This window comes from Ahaetulla prasina, chromosome 8, assembly GCF_028640845.1.
Source record: "Ahaetulla prasina isolate Xishuangbanna chromosome 8, ASM2864084v1, whole genome shotgun sequence".
Taxonomy (NCBI): domain Eukaryota; kingdom Metazoa; phylum Chordata; class Lepidosauria; order Squamata; family Colubridae; genus Ahaetulla; species Ahaetulla prasina.
Window position 1 is genome coordinate 61,687,703 of NC_080546.1, and position 22,998 is coordinate 61,710,700.

The 22,998-nt window shown below is 37.3% G+C and overlaps 1 protein-coding gene across 4 annotated transcripts; it reads right to left on the reverse strand.

The window, feature by feature from the left end:
- Positions 1-1,407: 1,407 nt before the first annotated feature.
- LOC131202912 (tripartite motif-containing protein 59-like) lies at positions 1,408-21,423 on the reverse strand. 4 transcript variants are annotated; one of them, XM_058192530.1, is made up of 9 exons: positions 20,224-21,423; positions 13,578-13,664; positions 12,125-12,358; positions 10,192-10,214; positions 9,105-9,250; positions 8,784-8,872; positions 8,602-8,700; positions 5,030-5,137; positions 1,408-1,644 (listed from the first exon to the last, which is right to left on the reverse strand). In XM_058192530.1, exons 1-9 carry the CDS (start codon positions 20,800-20,802, stop codon positions 1,636-1,638), a joined length of 1,374 nt encoding a protein of 457 aa, XP_058048513.1. In that variant the 5' UTR covers positions 20,803-21,423; the 3' UTR covers positions 1,408-1,635. The 4 variants fall into 4 exon arrangements, with proteins under 4 accessions (XP_058048513.1, XP_058048514.1, XP_058048515.1 ...); XM_058192531.1 differs by lacking the exon at positions 8,602-8,700; XM_058192532.1 differs by lacking the exon at positions 5,030-5,137.
- Positions 21,424-22,998: the final 1,575 nt, after the last annotated feature.

A 22,998-nucleotide genomic window follows, 5' to 3' on the forward strand; every position in this document is an offset into this window, starting at 1 on the left:
AGTGAAAACAACAACTTCCAAATGTTTTCTATAGGCAGGTAAGTCTCTCTACTCTATTCTTTCTTTCCTTGCTAAATTCTTGTACCTCAGAAACATTCTTAGGTTTTCTTGTATATACCATAAAGACCACTTAAATGTTTTTAATCTTTAATCTTTCTTTCAAGTACAGTATTTTATAGTTGATTTGAAAGTGTATTTTGGATTCAAAATCTTTTCTACATTCCCATCTCCACAGTTAGAAGGGACAGACTTTGGACTATATACTTGCAATGGTTATATAGAAATTGTTTTTGACATAGTGTAATATATGTTCAGGAATTTAAAAGCAGCATACCACAGTGGTGCCTTATAACGTCATCTGAATTCTTATCAGGAATGTCAAGGCAACAAATAATTGCAGGGTATTCTGTCAGTCTCACAAGGGATAAACCAAATGTAATTTATTCATTTATAGATTTCAAATGAGACTATAATGTATAAAGGCATTTGTTTGCCTTTGAGGCATAAATTGATGGGTTTGGTACTGATGAATAAGGATGAAAGAATTTTAACAAAAATAAAGCCGGTTGTTTTCAATTGGGATTATCAGTGGACATCACCCATAGTAGGCAAAAATTATTTCACATGTATCCAGTGTGCAATTTGGTGTCTTCTCCTGGATCCAGTTTCTTCTCAAAGAACCGATGGCACCTACAAGATGATCTTTGCCCAATTTCATCTTGCCCAATTATGTCCATTCTTAAACCAGGAATCCCAGCTTGCTGTCACACGTTTTATTACCTCTCAGTTACACTATTGAAATATACTTTATGTGAGGTTACTCTTGAAGACCACCTTGAAGCCTCAAATAGTCCATGATGCAGTGGCATGAATATGTTTAGCATACTTCAGTGCACCCATATAAATCCCACTAACCAGCTGCACTGGCTTCTTACAAGTTTCCAGATACAATTCAGGATGTTATCACCTGTAAAGGTCTACCATGGTAAGGCTATTAACAACATTGCCTTTCTTCAATGGCATCTGCCTGTCCACGTGACCTACAAGGAAACAAAACAATCTGAAGGGACCTATGAGGTGTACCGTTAGTTATGGTACCTGCCCTTTGGAAGGACCCCGCCCCCAAATGAATGGTTGCCCCAAACCTTTTGCTTTTTAGAAAGGCACTTAAAAACTTGGGTTGTTTCTCAGGCATTGGGATCAGGATGTCTAAAATTTTTGCTTGGAAGAGTGTAGTAAATGTGACTTTTTGATCATCTACCAGTATTTGTTTACTGATTTTTAATTGTAGCTGTTGTTTTTGTAAACCTAATTAACTGTTGGAGGAACTAAAAGGTAGCGTAAAAATAAACTGTACATCATTGTATAAGAGTATTGTTAGAGAAAGGAATATAAGATCTAGCCAACTGTATCTGTACATTTTATTATTCATTCAGTTAGGTGCTGCCCACCTTCTTGTGTGAGGAGGACCAACAGCAAAGTTCCCTCTTTACATACCCACCCATTTCTGTTGCTTTGCATTCTGCTTACTTTGTTCTTCTGGATGTCAACTGTGAAATGCTTTGAAAATAAAAATGCTTCTGTCTTTTGTCCAACCGCTTCTTTTCCAAGTACAAAATCGTGTTGCACTGTACTTCAATGAATCTATAGGAAGGAATAAGCTTAGTAATTGATTTTTGGATAATCTATTTTGTCTCCTCGTCCCATTTTTGGCTCTTTCTAGTTTTAAAGTTACCATAGTACATTGGATTTCTAAATCCTGTGGAATCAACTGAGTTTTTAAAATATGTTTTTGATTTTCAATTTTAGAGAACAATGTGGAATACTAAATTTACTAAATACTATATATACAGCTCAAAAATATCTGAAAAAACATCACTGTGGAAAATACTGGGTTCAATTGCATAACAGGTTAGAACATTATTCTTTAAAATATTTGCTTAATCATTGTAACACATTAAAGAAAAAATGCAGTCTCAGAAGGATTTTTAGTCCTTCAAGTCAAGTTTGACTCCTTGTGACTACATGGACGTATACATTTTTCCTTCTCTCCTAGCACTTATATGAAAATAAGCATGCTTTTCCTTCCCAGTATACAGCTCCGGAATATTTTGGCTGTCTTCCATCTTAATACCAAACAGATCCAAACTACGTTACTTTTTTTAAAGATCAACCAATGTCAGTTTGGTGCTATAGCAAACAACAAACAAAATTATGGGCACATGAGGATGTCACCTTTATTAAGCATCATCCTGCTCTATTATTACTACTAACTGTTTCTTATGACATGCCGATTACTCCAGAATATGCTACTAAGGATGCAGTTTGAGGGAAAGGCCAGGTAAGGTATTCAATGACCCTTACAAAAGAATTAAATATGATTAAGGAGTGTAATTTTCAAAGAACGGCTTCTGAGCTAGAATGAATATGCAAGAGAGACAAATGGAATACCAGCTATGTCTTTTAGCAGTGCAGTCTTAAAGCAGGTTTATTTGGAAGCAGTTCTTAACTATCTTCAGTGCAAATCAATATATAAAAGATCACATGTAACAGAATCAAAATAACTAAGGGCCTCAAAACGAGGAATGGTTTGTATGCTAGGGTTGTTTTAAAAACTGTAATGTAGCCAATTGTAACAAAATTAGCGGATTGAAAAGAATGTAACCAGTTTGGGGGATCAGTGCCAAAGATACAAAAACATGGAATGAGAAAACAGAATTTGCAATCTTATTGTTTACAATTAATGCCTTGATAAAAAGGTACAGTTGTTCCTGAAAGACATGCATTTTTAAAAAATTATAGAATATACTAGTGATATTCAAGTTTTAGAATTTATTTTGTAAAATTAAGTACTTTTTCCATATGATATTAATGTGGTCAACATGACATAGGGAATACTTTATGGGATACTGTATATAAAGCAATTTATTTTAGTACTTTATCTTTTAAATTAATTGAACTATATCTCATGTTCTGGGTATATTATTTCTGCAACTGTCCAAAGTAGATAATCAATTACAACAGGTTTTAGCAGAATTCTATTAACAAAAGTTCCCAGATTGTATTAGGAAGCTGTATTTTCAGATAAATAAAAAATCTGAATACATAATTATTAAATAGAGAATTATTAAATAATTATTAAAGGAAGATCTTTCTGTGGTAGAAACAGAAACAAAATAAAAATTAAAGTGTTATATTGTTTTACATTAGATGTATATTTTCCAGCTTTAGAGATCATGGCTTTCTAAACCTTGGAATTGGAAACAAATGTAAATGCTATTGTAAGTGGCTTTGAAAGTTCAATCTATTACTATGAAACATGATTTCCTGTACTGGAAATAGACATGAGGTTTAATGTTGATTTACCTTGGACTTTAATCACAAGGAAAGTAACAATTATGCCACAAGCTCTAAAAACAAAAAAATGAATGAGTAAAGCCAACTCACAAGAAAAATAGTGTTCATTATTGTCTTTATAAATAATTGATTTTTTGAAGAATTCATATTCAAAACCAGATCTAGTGTTTTGTATAAGTTTTACAAAATATGTAAGTAAAAATTCTTGTAACTGTTTGCCCAAATGATTATTATGAATGAGAATGCTAATATTCTACATGTAATGAGAAAAAAATGCTTGTACTATGCTTCAAAATATTGTATCTGATTCTACTAAAACATCAGGAAAGAAATTTAATTTGATCATGTTCCTCTGAAGGAAAATTAATAACTGTATTTTTATACTTGGTAAACTGCTTCATTCTGTTTACACATGCTCAGCTTCCAGCTGGGTTGTTATAGATTCAGAAACAGAAAAATATTCGGATAGAGTGCTTTGGTCACTAGCAGCGGACACTTGATTTACATCTTCAACATCAGGATCTGAATTTGCTGTGCAATTTGTTTCATTAAGTATTGAAGGAGATCTATATTCTTGGACAGCTAATGGATGACTTTCTAAAACATTTTCATTATGATCAGTGGAAACTGAAGTGCTGCTTGCATACGAATCACAGACTAAATTTTGCTGAGAAACAGTATTATCATTTTGAGATTTTAGACATGTGCCCATGCAGAATAATGACGAATGACATATTGCCTTTTGTTTTTGATACACAGGTCCATTTTTTCTGGATGAAACAGTTTTTTTTTCAAATGCAGTTTTAGCTTTTGAGTTAACTTCTGATTTATTATAAGCATATTGAGTTTTATTGAAAGACACTGCTGGAGAAATCAAAGTCTGATAATTATTTCTGGAAGCTTCTTTGACACAATACATATATGGAGTATTGTCTGTCCAAGTACAATTATTTGAAAAGAAACTTCTAGGTATTGGTGACTGCTTTGAAATGTTCTGTTTAAATGTCTCAAAACAATTACTTTCAGAAGATAAATGTGAGGAAAAATGTTTTCCAGTAACAATAATATTTGGATTAAAACTGACGGCTGTATTAGTACTAATAGTAGTAGCAGCAGCAATTTTTGTAGAGAAGGATGAAGAGATTTTCTCATTTATATTTCTCAGATTGCAAACTTTGTTTTTAGGATTTTCCAGAAAGGAAGTGGACAACACTAACTTTTGTTTTTGGAAAGATGAAGTAGATGACACTTTCAAGTTGGCACCAAAATTTGAAAAATGCTCCATAACTTCTGTTGAGACTGGTTTTAAAGTCTTTTTTGGTTGTATAGTTGTCTCAGATACATTTGGGCATGCAGTAAATGAGAACAGGGTTTTAGAAGGATACATTTCTACAGGAGTTGGCAAAGGTTTTTCTGTCTTAAGACATCTATTGGTATTTTCCAACAGGTTAGTTTTCTTGGTGTCATTTTGAGTGCCTTTTGGATCTAATACATTAAAACTACTATTTGAGCCACAAAAATTGAAATTTGGGGTTTTTGTTTTGAATGTAAAACCAAGGGAATTAGATAAACTACATTTATTGGCACTTAGTCGTTGTAGTATTTGCGAATTTTGTTTCTTCTGATTATGTGTTTCAACATCTAGGCAAAACAAGCCATTTCCTGAAATTACCTTTTTTGAAAACCAAAATTTTGGCAATGTATTTCTTTCATGTAAATTCTCTGCATGTAATTCATCTGAATGTACTTCACGTTTCATGTAATGTATATAACGCAGCTCCTAGAATAGAAGAGGATACCATACTTATTGCAAATTTCTCAAAACGATTAACTGGTTTTATAATTATCTTCTACCAGCATTTCAGATTTATCTAAAATGTAGCAGCGACCTGACTGAACCAACTTTGGGTGATCTTAAAAAAGATGAATGCTGAACATTGTTAATAAACCAGGAAATCCCAAATCTCTACTGTAGGTTATACCCTAAATTGAAAAAAAATATTCTGGAAGGTAACAATGCCAAACCAATTTTGTGCTATTCCCCCCAAAACTACATGGAGTACCTACATAGTCAACAGGAGTCAAAACAGACTTGAAGGATTCTTTATATTACTAAGTAAGCTACATGTTACGGTATTTAAATTTAGTTAGGTATTACTAAATAAATACCCAGAAATAGTACAGTGAGCTATATTATAATAATAATAATAAAGTTATATTATTATTATAGGGTAATCATAATTTTTCTTTTTTCAAAATGTGATCCAAATAATATCGACAGTATATGTACTTCATATAAAAGATGACAGAAATAGGGAGGTTGTAATACACTGGGTGGATTTGAATAATCTGACTCTTTTACATGACAACAAATTACCAGCTTTAACAGTGGCACAGAAGATATAACCCAGATTTGATATTTGTGAGTGATTGTATACTCCAGCAATGTGTTAAAGTAGTTTGCCCACCTATTCCAAATCCTCAGCACTGGCCAATTATGTGTCAGTTTACTGCTGTAGTTCAACTTCACAGTATCCCCTTTAGATGAAGGTATAACTTTAACTTTAAAAAAGTCAACTGGCCTAAATTTCAAAGACTGTTGGACAGTGCTGTTATTCAATTAATACCTAAACCAAACTAAAGAGCCATGGTGGTGCAGTGGTTAGAATGCAGTATTGCATGCTAATTCTACTGACAGCTGACTGCCAGCAGTTCAAGTCTCACAAGTACAAGGTTGAGGCAGCCTTCCATCCTTCCGAGGTTGATAAAATGAGGACCCAGATTGTTGGGGCAATATGCTGACTTTTTAACCACTTAGAGAGGGCTGTAAAGTACTGTGAAGTGATATATAAGTTAAGTGCTATTGCTATTAAACAATTTTGTGTAGGCCATTAAAAAATCTTCACTGCTATCAGTCCTACAGGGTTGTAAAATTAACTATATCCAGGGCCTTACAGCGGAAACAAAGGAAAAACCACATAAGTATCTCTCTTTTTGAAGTGGATTCTATGGCTGAGGACACAATGAATGCAAGCCAACAGTTAATTACTTCTATAGCTGAAGCTGGATTAAAGCAATAGAGGAAATGGACATACAAATAAGTAGCCATAAAGTTGGAGATTTTCAGCCACCTGAATAATGACCCACTTGCTCTAGAGATTATGCCAACATGACTGCAAACCGAATAGCCAGTCGGCTTCTTAAGAATGGCAACCCAGATCAAAGGCCACCAAAACAGAAGATTAAGATCAATAGAAACGAAGAAGATGAAATGACTAACTTATCGTCCCCCTTTATTATGGAAGAACTAAGAGAAGCTATAAGGAAGAGTAGGTCATTGAAAGCTGCTAGTTTGGATGACATCCTTTTTGAACAGATAGAGAAATTGGGGCTGAAAGCAAGACAGTGGCTACTAGAAATGTTTAATTGAATGCTTGGAACAATTAAGATTCCTAGTGTCTGGCAAAAGATTACAGGTGTAGCAGTTTTAAAACTAGGTAAAGAGGCCAATAACCCTAAGAACTACAGTCCAACTTCTCTCTTGTGCCATACCTACAAAATCTTTGAAAGAATGATACAAAATCACCTCACTGTAGCTGTAGAATACTTTCTCATACCACAGCAGGCTGGATTTTGCCCTAAAAAAAGTTGCATCACGCAGATCCTGAATTTAACCCAGTATATCAAAGATGGATTCCAAAAGGGCAATGTAACAGGAACTTCATTCATAGATCTCACAGCCGCATATGATACCATCAATTTTAGGAAAAGCAAAAAGTTCATGATATGACTAAAGATTTTAAATATAAATATCATCAGGAATCTGCTTGACAACAGTATCTTTTTTGTGGAGTTCCAGGGGGAAGGCGAAGTAGATGGATGAACCAAAGAAATAGCTTTTCAGAAGGTAGTGTATTGGCTCCAATTCTTTTTAATATTTATACAAATGATCAGCCACTCCCTGAAGGTACTAACAATTATATGCTAACGATTAGGCAATTGCTGTACAGGGAGAAACATTTGAGGGGATTGAACACCATTTAACTGAAGCCCTAGTACAGCTGCATCAATACTATTATGATAACCAGTTAAGACCAAATCCAGCAAAAACTCAGGTATGTGCCTTCCATCTTGGAAATATGTAGGCAGCTAGGAAGCTGCTATATGGAATGGGAAGTTATTGGAGAATTGCTACAGCCCTATATATTTAGGGGTCACTCTAGATAGGGCCCTAACATATAAGCAGCACTGAACCAATACTAACCTGAAGGTCAGTGGATGAAACAACATCCTCAGGAAATTAATGAGCTCTACCTACCAAGGTTCCTTAAGATAATACTTCTGGTTCTTTGTTACTTGGTATAAATCAGCACACGTTGGGAAAGTAGATATTGCTCTGAATGAAGCTAGCAGAATTATTACCTGATGCCTTAAAACTACCCTCTAGATAAGATCTAGCCAGAACTGACCTGCCCGCTGTTTGCAGAAAAGCAGGATACACAGAGAGACTTAAATCTTCTATATCTAGACAACACCCTCTCTATGTCCTACAGCTAGTTCATGAGAGATTAAAATCCAGAAAAATCTTCCTTAGGTCAACAAGACTTTGAAAAATTTGAAAGCGGAGTGGACTTATGGAAAGCAACAAAAAACCAAAACTGGATGGAACCAATGGAAGAGTTGGCACCTGGGTCTGATGAAAGCTGGAAAGTATGGAAATTGTTGAATATTATTATTATTATTATTATTTATTAGATTTGAATAGAACGTGCATGGGAACAAGATCCAGAGATCCACTGAATAAATGGGGCTATCTAGTGCCTTCTGACCTTTGCAACTCTGGTGACATGCAGAGACTAACACATATGTATACCTGCCCTTTTTGTCCTGATCCGTGTACACTTGAGAACCCCCTGGCAGCACAACAGAAAGCAATTAATATTGCTAATTTCTGGGAAAGATTTGTTTAATTTGTACATATTTTAATATTTTATATTTTAAATGTTATGTTGAATAGTATGCTTATTTTAATTGTGATGCTTCTGACACAAATAAAAAAATGTGCTTCAAGATGAAAAGAGAAAAGATATGAATATTTTATTGAAGTCTCTTTCTATTTGTGAGGTCACTGCAATTGGGTTAAAAAGGATAGTATCCAGCCAGATATAGGAGCCCTTCAAGTATCCAAGCCACCCAGCTTACATCTGAATTACAAAGGCATTAAGACTAAACATGTAATCTTACCTCATGACTCATGTTTTGAAATTTAGTAGTTGCTGACACTGACATATACTGAGTTGGAATATTCTTACCATTTTCCAAAACATCTTTTCCTGGCACTGGCTAAAAAAAGATATTTAAATTAAAAAATGTTTTGATAGACCAACTGAAACATCTATTACCACCTACTACATACGGTAACTTACATGGAACTTATCTTGTTCAATTTTATCTTCCCATTTATTTTCAGGACTTGCAGATGTAGAAGGTTCATTATTTCCTGAAGGAATGTCAGCTTTTAAGATGAAAGGTAAAAGAGAAAAGTATATTGTCTTATATACTGATAACTATATTAAATATAGTTTATACAGACTATATTAAATACAGTGAAATAGTTTTACCATAACTTCCATGTTTACAATTAGTGGAGCAAATGAAGCATAACTACAAAGGAAAAAGTTCCCTATTTATATAAAGAAAAGCTTTTAAAATAAGTATGAATCATTTCAATAGCTGTACCATCCTACCTTTTGGAATATCCAAACTAACTTCAGTGATAGTCAAGGCTGAAATATCCTTAACTATAGATTTGATATCTAGCTGTATTTGTTTGCATTCTGGTTGATCTTCATGACCAGATGCCATCTGCATCAGCTCAAGTTGAGTCTTCATTCTGTACAACAACAAAAATACAATTATATGGGATTGCCTCTTGATGTTTTTTGTTAAATGAGAAGCAGTATATAAAAAACATCTATAAATGTAGAATACAACACAAATGAAATATTTAATTAAAGAAACTTATTTGTGTCAAGCATAACTGATCTAAGTGAAATAAAATAACTAAGTGAAAAACGAATTTATTTTTATGGCATTACTGCCAGAAAAAAATTCTGGTCGAAAACTAATTAAAAAATCCTGGAATTTACAAATAGCTCAAGGAATAGGAAAAACAAAACCTAGACAATCAAAAGATGAGGATAAATTATTGAAAGAAGATAAGTAGTAAGTAGGTTTGTGATCAACAAAAAAATTCATAAAATTACTTATTTTTTACATTGTGAACAGGGATTTGTCTACCTGATTGGTAACTGTACCAATCTAATTTTAAACCATATTTAATATTTAGCTAATATTAATATTTCACATAAGAAAGTAGATTTCTTGACTTAAGAACATAAATCATACTCAGAAATTGACCAGTTAAGGAAGCTTGTTATTTGACTTTTTTCAGAATAAAAATTCAACCTTAATGTTTGTCTATGAAGATATACTTAAGACACAAGGTTACCCTTTTACTTGCCTCAAAACAGTAAGCTCCAATATTGAACTCACACTGTTCTACTTGAACTCGATAAGCATAATTTTTGCTAAAATGTTTCACTTAATATAGTCAGAAATTTTTACACAAATCAGCACATAAAAATCTGATAAGGAAAATCAAATAGTAAAGTATCTGGTGATTTTTTTAAAAACCACAAAATCATTTTCTTCTATTGAAAGTAATTACATACAATTAGCTTTATGCATAAAGTACCTTTCACACCTAAAAATATTTCCAAGATTTTACAATTACTTAATGTACATAATGCTAAATCAACTTTAACTTCTTACCTTTGGTTCAAATTGCATGCAACCTGTGAATTTAAAAAAATGAAAATTAAGTTCTTTCAATTATTATACATTACAACCCACCATATTTATCACAATATTTTTCAGAAATTAGATACCGTATATACTCGAATATAAGCCGATCCGAGTATAAGCCGAGGTCCCCAATTTTACCCCAAAAACTGGGGTAAACTGGGGACCCAGTAGCGAGGTGGGAAATGAGGCACCTACCGGTTGAAACCTCCTCCTCAGCTGAGAAGGCTGGCGGCCCCCGCCCGCCTCTCACTGCACCGCAGGGCTTCCCAGCGCCGCAAATGTGAAAAGAAAAAAAAACTCGAGTATAAGCCGTATATACTCGAGTATAAGCCGAGGGGCTTAAAAAAAAAAAAAACTCGAGTATAAGCCGTATAGACCCGAGTATAAGCCGAGGGGATGTTTTTCAGCACAAAAAACGTGCTGAAAAACTCGGCTTATACTCGAGTATATACGGTAATTAACCAATAGTATAGACCAGGGGTGAAATGCTCCCTGTTCAGACCAGATCGCCTGATCCGGTAGCGATGGCAGCGGGTGGTTCAGAGAACCGGTAGCAAAAATCCCTGCCCCCACCCTCCACCCCAGCTGAGCTGCGCGATCATCAAGAGGTTGGTGGGGGTTTTTTACTTTTAAAAGCATTTTTTCTTCAGCCAAAAAAATGCTTTTAAAAGAAAAAAAAAGCCTCTGATGATCGCGCGGCTCAGCTGGGATCGTCAGAACCCTTTAAAGTATTTTTTCTACAACCCCTTTGGCTGAAGAGGTTGTAAAAAAATGCTTTTAAAAGGTTCTGGCGATCAGTCAACTCAGCTGGGATTATCAGAACCCTTTAAAAGCATTTTTTCCTCTGGCGATCCCAGCTGAGTTGCCTGATCATCACAGGCTTTTAAAAGCATTTTTTTTAGAAAAAATGCTTTTAAAAGTAAAAAAAAAAAGTCGGCCATACTCACCCAGTCACATTACACCACCCCCACCAAGCCATGCCCACAGAACTGGTAGTAACAAATTTTACATTTCACCCCTGGTATGGACTATACAATTGTTTCAACATGTAAAATCAAGAAAAAAATTGAACATCTGATATACTGCTTGAAATTAAGGCATTTTGGGAATCTATTCAATGAAATCCTCAAGTATTTTGTTTCTAATTCTACCATCCAAAAGTCTGCGTCCTGTCATGTAAGTTTGCATTTCTAAGTATTCAATGCCCAATCACTCCTCCAACTAACAGAAACTATGTTGCACATTTTATTCAGGGCTAAAAAATTAGTGAGGACCTTTTAAATCATGGAAAATTATTTTCATTCTGTGCCATTTTATGTTGCTTTTCAGTTTATCTCATTTCTTACTTTTCATTAAGATTTATTTGGAATCAATGTTTCGATATTTAGTCTTGCTTTATTAGCTACATTTTATTATTTGATAAATCTAATATTCTATGCATTGTTTTCTAAACCAATTTTAATAAAATTAGTCTGTTTGGGTATCTTGAAAGGAAAGGAGATTTTTCAAGATGAATAATCAATGTCAGTATGTCTTGCAGTAGAAGTCATGTATGTATAGAACATATCCTTCTGAATGCCCCCCATTTCTCTCAGAGTACATATTTAGTTGTGCTTTATGAAGGCACCTCTGAATCCACTATCTAAACACTGAATTGGCATCTTGAAAGCTTATTATGGCTCAACCGCTTAGATAATCTACTAAAATTGTCTGAGCATGCATGGAGATAATAAAAGACACTTTCATTGGTGTTGCCTCAGTGTACATCCAAGTAGAAAATATAAAATAATTTAGCTATTGTTTAGCTCACCCCCAAAATTATATTTAAAATACGTAATTACTGTTTTAAACAATATGGACAAACAACAAATCACTTTATAGCAAATCCAAAACTAACTACCTCTAAGAAATGCTGTGGATCACATTCATCTAAAAGGTTTTCACAGTCAATCAGAATATTTTCAATTGTTTTTCGGTGAGCTTCTTTCATATTCTTCCATATAAGATGCTCTTTCTCTTTTCTTTTCTTCTGGCTTTCAAGGTTTTTAAGTAACTCCTTCTTTCTGGTTTCCAAAGCATTATAGAGTTTTTCAAATTCAGTTTTAATCAATTCCTCTTCATTCTGCATTAGAACCTACAGTAACAGTGACAAAGACAAAAGGTATGAACACTGAAATGCTCCTATCCATGCAGAAGTCAAAATACTAGAAAGCAGTTCAAAGCACTAGAATTGTGTGTGTGTTTGCGCATGCACATGCATGCACGTGATGCTTTTAAGTCAGTGCTGACTTCTGGCAACTGACTTAAAAAACACAAACCCCAAAAATGTTAAGTCTGCATGTCTGAGATGGGCAATCTCTTTTGACTTTGGGATTGCAATTTATTTTTGAAACCAGCCTAGAAGAGGGTCACAAGAGACAAACTGATATACTATCACTGTAGTGAGGGAACAAAAAATTTGCAGATATTTAAGATGTTTTAATTTGAACATTATCCCCTACTCCACCATCACTATTCAAAAGAGCTATGCCAGATTTTTAAAAGGTAAATCATGCGCTTTAATTCTATGCAAGGCTCTCAGCACTCACCTCTACCTAACTAAAATATGCCAAAGGTACCAAAAGCTGGAACATTTCAGATCCTTCAGAAGTTTTGAGAGGTTTTCCTACTTTATTTTGTCACTAGGTTGCAACTATGACCAAAATTAAATGCTGTAAGCACTCTATTGGAGTTACTATGTTTTTACACCCATTTTAGTTTGTTCAAACATTACTGTGCCCAACTTTCAGAATTACCAATAAATAAGATCACTGATAGAGTTTTTCCCTGTTATTTCAATTCGAAGTCTGGAAAAGTTAATTTGGGTTACTTTTCCTGGAATTTAAACCCAACCAAAAAGTGTTTGCATACTTGGAAAAAAAAGAACTCTGAGAATATGCTTTTACAATAATTTATTAGTTATTTTTCAGTATTAGATTAATGGCTATATTAGAAAAAAACTAACATGGGAAGCAGCTTTTATTTCTTTTAACAGAAAACCTCCCAATCCATGTCATATTTTTTTAAAGTAAAGGAAAAATACATATATTCAGAAAAGCTGACTCTTCAATTCCAACAGAAATAAAAGGATCAAAAGGTTTATCAGTGTTGTGTGTAAAATGGTCATGTCACTTTTTTCAGTGACATTGTAACTTTGAAAGGTCACTAAATGAACTGTTGTAAATTGAGAACTATCTGCATACCATTAATGCTTAGAACAGAATTGAGAAAAAATAGTATTTTCACTGTCAAACTTAATTCATTTGGTGAAATATTTTTTCTCAGCTGATTCTCAACTTGTTAATTCAGCTTACCTTTTCATCCTTTGGAGATACTGAGATTTCATTCATCATTTTCAGTTGCAATTCTCTTATTTTCTTCAGGTTACTAAAGAAGGCTAGCTATAAAAAAGATAGTTTAAAAAGTTAAACAATTTAACAATTTAGCTTTAATAAAGCACAGCACTTTATTTATACATCATTTCTAATTACTTCACACATTTTGAATAGTTTTGCTTAAACTAAAAAAATATCAGCAAAAATGTTTTCCAGTTTTAATGTAAGTATTATGTTGTTTAGCTAATATAGAAAGATTCAGCCTGGTTTAGATTTCCAAAAATATATTCAGAAATAGGAGTCTATTTCCTAATTTTACTGTTATTTCTTAGAATTTGGGTTACAAGTTACAATTTTAATTAAAGTCCTCAATCAGACTTATATTCCACTGAGATCAACAGGTTTGGTAAAAGTAAATAAGAACTAATAAGTTAAAGGAAAACGGGACAGCGCAAATTAATGAACTCGTTATTTACATTTTATCCCAATTTTCTTTTGCCTATTTATTTAGTGCCTTTCTGTAAGTCCATGAAGCTTTCTTGGAAATATTTTCAAACATGGCTTGCCATTGCTCGATTGTTAAGGCTGACAGAGAATAATTTGCTCAAGGCCATGCAGCTAGCTTCGAGCCTAAAACAGAGCTAGAACTCATGGTCTCCCATGCCTTAACCAGCACTTTTCTTACACTATGGATTGTTAGTGCTGCACATGATACTTAGTATAGTATCATTATTAGTATCTTTCTATTTAGTATAGTAGAAAGATGGGCTAAAATACAAAACAAAAAAAAGAACAAGATGGCAATCAAACAAGACCTATTAGTATTTACATTAGTAAATGATATATGCAGATAATTTTTAAATTTTCACTTCCCAGTTTGATAGTTTGCTGCTTAGTTTTTGCTCTTTTACTGCACACCAGTAATTCATCAACAGTGATAAATATCAAACACTTCTAGAAGCAATTAAACAATTAACCTGAAAAATATTATCTTTATATTGGTCAGTAGAGGTGGTGTGCTTAAACGCACTAAATTCCTATTGTCCCTGTCATTGTATTTTTATTCTCTTTTTCTTGTTCTCATTTCTGTTTGACAAATTCCAATAAATAAAATAAATATATGGACCTATCATTCTCTCGATGTTATCTACCTACCTACCCATCCATATTTAAGATATGCTGGTCCATATCTTTTAGCTATTCCTATCTTTGTATAAAATTTAACTGTTATGATTGAATAGCTGGATTATCTCAAATTAAGTTACTGGTATATTCGCACAAGCGTTTTGCTGTATATATTTTATATACATCATATATGTAATTATGTACACATTGCATTCTAAACTGTGAACAAATTACAGATAGTCTTTTGACTTACGAACAAAATTGGGACCAAAATTTCTGCTGCTAAGGCAGTTGTTAAGTGAATTGTGCCTCATTTTATGACCTATTTTGCCATAGTTGTTAAGCAAATCATTCAATAGTTGTGAATCTGGCTTCCTCCCCAAATTTGTTGGAAGGCAGCAGAAGTTGATCACACAATCTTGATTTTGTTAATCTTGCGTTAATCTTAATCTTAAATTAAGATTAATTAATCTTAAATTTTTGTTAATCTTAATCTTAAATTAAGATTAATTAATCTTAAATTTTTGTTAATCTTAATCTTGCGTAGCTTCTTTTCCAAAAACACCACACTACTAACCAGATCATATAAAACATTTGCTAGAACAATTCTAGAATACAGCTCGCCTGTTTGGAACCCTCACCACATCTCTGACATCAATACAATTGAACGTGTCCAGAAATATTTTACAAGAAGAGTTCTCCATTCCTCTGAAAACAACAAAATACCTTATCCCACCAGACTTGAAATCCTAGGCTTAGAAAACTTGGAACTCTGTCGCCTTCGACAAAACCTAAGTTTAACTCACAGAATCATCTATTGTAATGTCCTTCCTGTTAAAGACTACTTCAGCTTTAATTGCAATAATAAAAGAGCAACCAATAGATTTAAACTTAATGTCAACCGCTTTAATCTAGATTGCAGAAAATATGACTTCTGCAACAGAATCATCAGTGCTTGGAATACTTTACCTGACTCTGTGGTCTCTTCCCATAATCCTAAAAGCTTTAACCAAAAACTTTCTACTATAGACCTCACCCCATTCCTAAGAGGACCATAAGCGCACAAACGTGCCTACCGTTCCTGTCCTATGGTTTTTTTCTTCTTCTTCATATATATATATATATATATATATATGTAGGTCTTTGGTTGTTTGGGTTTTCTCCCGTGTAAAATTGGAAATGTCTTGGCAACGTTTCGACGAAGTCTCATTCGTCATCTTCAGGCTTCAGCTTCGTGCTTCTGGGAGCATTGTGTGATCGCAGCTGTTTCTTTCTTTTATCTGCTACTGGGGGTTTGAACTGATTGGGTGGGAGCTTGGCTGTGCTCTGATTGGATGGAGGTTTTTTTTGTGCTCTGATTGGCTGGGGGTGTGTCCTGTTTGGGTGGGGGCTTGGTTGTGCTCAATTTAGTCTGTGTTGCAGGGGATTTGAGCTGGTGAGCTGCATAGCTGTTGTTTGGCTTTGTGGTGGTGCTACATCTTCATAGTGGGTGTCAGTCTGCTGCATGTATGGATTGGAGGGTTTGAAATGGCTAATGTTGCAGCTGCGGTCTGGCTTCTGGTCCTTGGTCGTGCTTCCTGATCAGTGTGGGTTTGGGTCTGCTTTCTGGGTGGATGTGCGGTGGTGACATCCTGTGTGGACCTCGTGAGTGTGGGTCTGGTGTCATTCCTCGTGTTAGGGACTCGTTTGTCAATAAGGCGGGTTTCAAATGGCTGGTAGGCGGGACCAAGCCCCACCCAAACAGGACACACCCCAGCCAATCAGAGCACAAAAAACCTCCATCCAATCAGAGCACAGCCAAGCTCCCACCCAATCAGTTCAAACCCCAGTAGCAGTTAAAGGAAGAAACAGCTGCGATCACACATTGCTCCCAAAGCGAGCTGAAGCCTGAAGATGATGAATGAGACTTCGTCAAACGTTGCCAAGACATTTCCAATTTTACATGGGAAAACCCGAACAACCAAGACCTACATATATATATATATATATTTGTTTTCTGAGGTTTTCACGGTGTTTATATATAGGTCTTTGGTTGTTGGGTTTTCTCCGTGTAAGGTGGAAGTGTCTTGGCGGCGTTTCGTGAAGTCTCATTCGTCATCTTCAGGCTTCAGCTTCGTGCTTCTGGGAGCATTGTGTGATCGCAGCTGTTTCTTTCTTTTATCTGCTACTGGGGGTTTGAACTGATTGGGTGGGAGCTTGGCTGTGCTCTGATTGGATGGAGGTTTTTTTGTGCTCTGATTGGCTGGGGGTGTGTCCTGTTTGGGTGGGGGCTTGGTTGTGCTCAATTTAGTCTGTGTTGCAGGGGGATTTGAGCTGGTGAGCTGCATAGCTGTTGTTTGGCTTTGTGGTGGTGCTACATCTTCATAGTGGGTGTCAGTCTGCTGCATGTATGGATTGGAGGGGTTTGAAATGGCTAATGTTGCAGCTGCGGTCTGGCTTCTGGTCCTTGGTCGTGCTTCTTGATCAGTGTGGGTTTGGGTCTGCTTTCTGGGTGGATGTGCGGTGGTGACATCCTGTGTGGACCTCGTGAGTGTGGGTCTGGTGTCATTCCTCGTGTTAGGGACTCGTTTGTCAATAAGGGCGGGTTTCCAAATGGCTGGTAGGCGGGACCAAGCCCCCACCCAAACAGGACACACCCCCAGCCAATCAGAGCACAAAAAAAACCTCCATCCAATCAGAGCACAGCCAAGCTCCCACCCAATCAGTTCAAACCCCCAGTAGCAGTTAAAGGAAGAAACAGCTGCGATCACACATTGCTCCCAAAGCACGAAGCTGAAGCCTGAAGATGATGAATGAGACTTCGTCAAACGTTGCCAAGACATTTCCAATTTTACATGGGAAAACCGAACAACCAAGACCTACATATATATATATATATATTTGTTTTCTGAGGTTTTCACGGTGTTTATATATAGGTCTTTGGTTGTTGGGTTTTCTCCGTGTAAAATTGGAAATGTCTTGGCAACGTTTGTGAAGTCTCATTCGTCATCTTCAGGCTTCAACCGTGCTTCTGGGAGCATTGTGTGATCGCAGCTGTTTCTTTCTTTATCTGCTAGTGCGGGTTTGAACTGATTGGGTGGGAGCTTGGCTGTGCTCTGATTGGATGGAGTTTTTTTGTGCTCTGATTGGCTGGGGGTGTGTCCTGTTTGGGTGGGGGCTTGGTTGTGCTCAATTTAGTCTGTGTTGCAGGGGGATTTGAGCTGGTGAGCTGCATAGCTGTTGTTTGGCTTTGTGGTGGTGCTACATCTTCATAGTGGGTGTCAGTCTGCTGCATGTATGGATTGGAGGGGTTTGAAATGGCTAATGTTGCAGCTGCGGTCTGGCTTCTGGTCCTTGGTCGTGCTTCTTGATCAGTGTGGGTTTGGGTCTGCTTTCTGGGTGGATGTGCGGTGGTGACATCCTGTGTGGACCTCGTGAGTGTGGGTCTGGTGTCATTCCTCGTGTTAGGGACTCGTTTGTCAATAAGGGCGGGTTTCCAAATGGCTGGTAGGCGGGACCAAGCCCCCACCCAAACAGGACACACCCCCAGCCAATCAGAGCACACAAAAAACCTCCATCCAATCAGAGCACAGCCAAGCTCCCACCCAATCAGTTCAAACCCCCAGTAGCAGTTAAAAGGAAGAAACAGCTGCGATCACACATTGCTCCCAGAAGCACGAAGCTGAAGCCTGAAGATGACGAATGAGACTTCGTCGAAACGTTGCCAAGACATTTCCAATTTTACATGGGAGAAAACCCGAACAACCAAAGACCTACATATATATATATATATATTTGTTTTCTGAGGTTTTCACGGGTGTTTGTATATAGGTCTTTGGTTGTTCGGGGTTTCTCCCGTGTAAAATTGGAAGTGTCTTGGCGGCGTTTGACGAAGTCTCATTCGTCATCTTCAGGCTTCAACCGTGCTTCTGGGAGCAATGTGATCGCAGCTGTTTCTTCCTTTAACTGCTGGTGGGGTTTGAACTGATTGGGTGGGAGCTTGGCTGTGCTCTGATTGGATGGGGTTTTCTGTGCTCTGATTGGCTGGGGTGTGTCCTGTGTTGGTGGGGGCTTGGTTGTGCTCAGTCTAGTCTGTGCTGCAGGGGATTTGAGCTGGTGAGCTGCATAGCTGTTGTTTGGCTTTGTGGTGGTGCTACATCTTCATAGTGGGTGTCAGTCTGCTGCATGAATGGATTGGAGGGTTTGAAATGGCTAATGTTGCAGCTGCGGTCTGGCTTCTGGTCCTTGGTGGTGCTTTATGATCAGTGTGGGTTTGGGTCTGCTTTCTGGGTGGATGTGCGGTGGTGACATCCTGTGTGACCTTGTGAGGTCCACACAGGATGTCACCACCGCACATCCACCCAGAAAGCAGACCCAAACCCACACTGATCATAAAGCAGACCCAAACCCACACTGATCATAAAGCACGACCAAGGACCAGAAGCCAGACCGCAGCTGCAACATTAGCCATTTCAAACCCCTCCAATCCATTCATGCAGCAGACTGACACTCACTATGAAGATGTAGCACCACCACAAAGCCAAACAACAGCTATGCAGCTCACCAGCTCAAATCCCCCTGCAGCACAGACTAGACTGAGCACAACCAAGCCCCCACCAACACAGGACACACCCCCAGCCAATCAGAGCACAGAAAAAACCCCATCCAATCAGAGCACAGCCAAGCTCCCACCCAATCAGTTCAAACCCCCACTAGCAGTTAAAAGGAAGAAACAGCTGCGATCACACATTGCTCCCAAAAGCACGAAGCTGAAGCCTGAAGATGACGAATGAGACTTCGTCGAAACGTCGCCAAGACACTTCCAATTTTACACGGGAGAAAACCCGAACAACCAAAGACCTATATATATATATATATGTGTGTGTGTGTGTGTGTGTGTGTGCTTATACCTCCTTATATTTACTCATATATGTGTTTATATATTATATAATCTTTTTGTATGATACCTACATATATTGTGACAAAATAAATAAAATAAAATAAAAATAAAAAATCACAGGATACTGCAACCATCATAAATACATGCCCGTTGCCATGTCCTAATTTTGATCATGTGACCATAGGGATGCTGTAATAGTTGTTAAGTGCAAGGATCAGTCATAAATTATTTATTTCAGTACCATTGTAACTTTGAACAGTTGCTAAGCAAATGGTTCTAAGTCGAGGATACCTGTAGTACTATAAAAATCTTGCTACAAAACTATCTTCTTATTCTAGAATGTTTTCTTATGGTATTGGATTTGTGTTTGTAAAAGTTTCATCTACTTCTCAACAACTTTTATTGATTTATGTGTGGAGTGTGTCCTAGGATTACAGAGAACTCTATTCTCTTTTATTAGTCTTCCCTGTATCTGATTGTCTTCAAATGGGTTGGGCTTAAGAGGCCTTTTTAACACTTCTGGAAAGCATCATAGACACTCCTACGACTGCATATATGCTGGTCTCTCTTGGGAGGCCCACGTCACTTTTCCAGGGTCCCTCCCTTCCCTTAAGCGCGTACTTTTTCCTCCTGGTACACCGTGTCGATGAGGTTGACTGAATGGAAGACGCCGCGATGGTCTTCTGACACGCACTGCCCGCAGCCTCCAGAGCGGCACATCCGGCAGTAGAGCTGCAGAAGTCGCCCCGGGTGTTTCTTGCAGATCCCGCCCAAGGCAGCCAGTTGAGGGACGGGACCTGACGAGTCCACCTCCGCTATCGCTTCCAGGCTAGGCTTTGTCGCCGGGCTAGCAGCCCTGAACAGTTTCACCACCTCGGCTAGCGTGGTGTTGACAGGTAATGCAGAGGCCCCGCGGTCGGAAGGAAGCGAGCAGAGTTTGCGGCACAGCGGACATGACAGAATAATCGAGCCTCCGTCCCGTGATGGGCGGCCGGGAGCCCGAGGGCTCTGTTGGAGCAAATCACGGCTTCGAGAAGAGGGCCTCGACGTGGAGGAAGAGGAAGAGGGCAATGCGACGCTTGCAGCTTGACTGAGATACTCGACAACGCAATGGCGGCAGAAGTTGTGAGAGCAGACGGGCAGCGTGACCGGATCTTCGAAGAGCGACAGACACACCGCACACGTCAGGCTGGCCTCCATTTGCACATGCGTTGCCAGAGTCCCACCAAATGAGGGTCGAGATGGATGTTTGGTGTTCTAAACAGTCCTTCCGAGAAAGAAGGACTTCCCCCTGACTCTACTCACGCTTCCGCCAATAAACAAACGCCCAGCTTTCCTCTATTTGTCATTTACTGGGAACTACCATTCTCAGACCACGTCCCACCCCCTTATCCCAGTAAAGAGCCAATTAAGAAGAAAATGAAACCGTTAGAGTTCAAACTCCTTTCTCCCCGCCTCTTAATATCATTCCAACGGATAATTAATTCAGATTGGCAGTATTCTCCGCCAATGAACTTGCAGGCTTTTCTGTTTTCCGAGCGGAAGGCAGAAAGAAATCAGAAAGACATAGTTAATCTTGCGGAATTTACGGTAGTTTGAGCGATCTCTGTTTTTCATAGCGTCTACGAAAACGGGTCGATTACATTTTGAGACAAAAAACTGCGTTCCTCATGAAATATTACCGTAAATAGATGGAGCCAATTCGGAATGCTGTACAATCCTATCCATGTGTTTTCAGAAATAAGCCGTATGAAATTTGCTGATGAGTATAGGATTGCTGTTTCAAAGTATTTGATGTGGGGCTTGTTGATATGCTACCACTTGAATGAAATAAGTTACATTTTAACTGTTGGAAATAAAAGTCATCTTTTTAAAAGCATATCAATAATGCTGCTCAAATTAAATTGAAATATTACATATTTATAATAAAGAGGCATTACAAGAAGAGATATCAGTGCTTATTTCAGTATATTAATTTCAAAAGGACTGAGTAGTCTTATTTATTTCTTCTTTCAATCAGTGGCCTGTCAGATGGGCTACTTTTGAACAGAGATTCTTTTTTTCACTTATATTAGAAGGGGAAACTGAATTACTGAAAATTTTACACAACCTTTTTAATATTTGGAATTTGTAAACATTGCAAGAAAATGCTTGCCTAGCAGCTACAGCACTTAGAAATAGCTCATGGAGTACATAAAATGGTGTCCGAGTAGGCAAAATGTACTGTGTCAGGTCATTTGCATGGGATATTCTTCTGTAGGACAAGCAGGAACAAGTACATAAAAGAAGTTGTGGTTACATGCTCAGACCAGGTTAAATTCTTGAATTAGTCAATTGCACATTGATGCCTTGCTTTGTAATAGAAAACTTTCGTCTTAAAGTGAGGAGACAAGATCACGAAGGATTTGAGAAACAAGAATTAATTTATTATTTGCGCAAATAGAACACAGATCCCCATTCACATGGAAAACAGGTCTGAGTTTCGAGCAAGGCTCAAGCATAATCTTTTATACCTTTGATTACAGATATTATCATAAGCAAAAAGAAGTTATCCTAATTGGTTAAAACAGACAAAAGCCCAAATATGGACTACCCTTATCATACACCTTCCGGATACATATGTTGATGCATATGTTATTTACTCTCAATGCCCCCTCCTTTACCAGATACAGTTACTGGAACAGGTTGCAAAGAACAGTTTGTAGAAATATTTCTGCACTTTCCTGAAAGCTTGCAACACCACATCCCTGCCCAATGGTATACTTCTGCTTTTTAAGTGACACATTGACTTCTATATGTGATACAGGTTAGTAATATCTAGTTTTTGGGGTATCTATATTGGGGTCCCTCTTCATTCCCCCCTTTGGAACTACCCACTAATCGACAGATTGCAGGGTAGTTTCATACACATGGGGGTCCTTATCAATGGTGCTCAGTCGTTCATATTCCCACAAGGCCATTGCCTTGGCAGTGGCTCTCTTTTCCACTTACATCTATCTCAATGCAACAATTAGACAGGATGAACTTTCCACATACCCCATCTTCCTTAGCCAGAAGATAGTCCAGAGCCAATCTGTTCTGCATCCAATTACCTACCCTACCCTTCCCAATCAAGGAAGTGTTGATATGGTGTTTTTCCTGGAGATTTCCTACTTCATCATACACAGGTATTCCTAAAACTTGATGCTGTTAGAGGGGTAACAGGAAGTATCCTGGTCTAACTATTCCAAGCACACATGCTCCACACCAATTGGCTGGGAATTGAGCATATGCAAATTTTCCACAAATCCAATACATTCCATAAGGGGCTAACCAGGCAAGGGAGATGTTATGTTGCTTGGTGATGTATGAGCTGAGGATGGAGACATTGGAGAGGGCCATAGCCTCCTTTGTGGG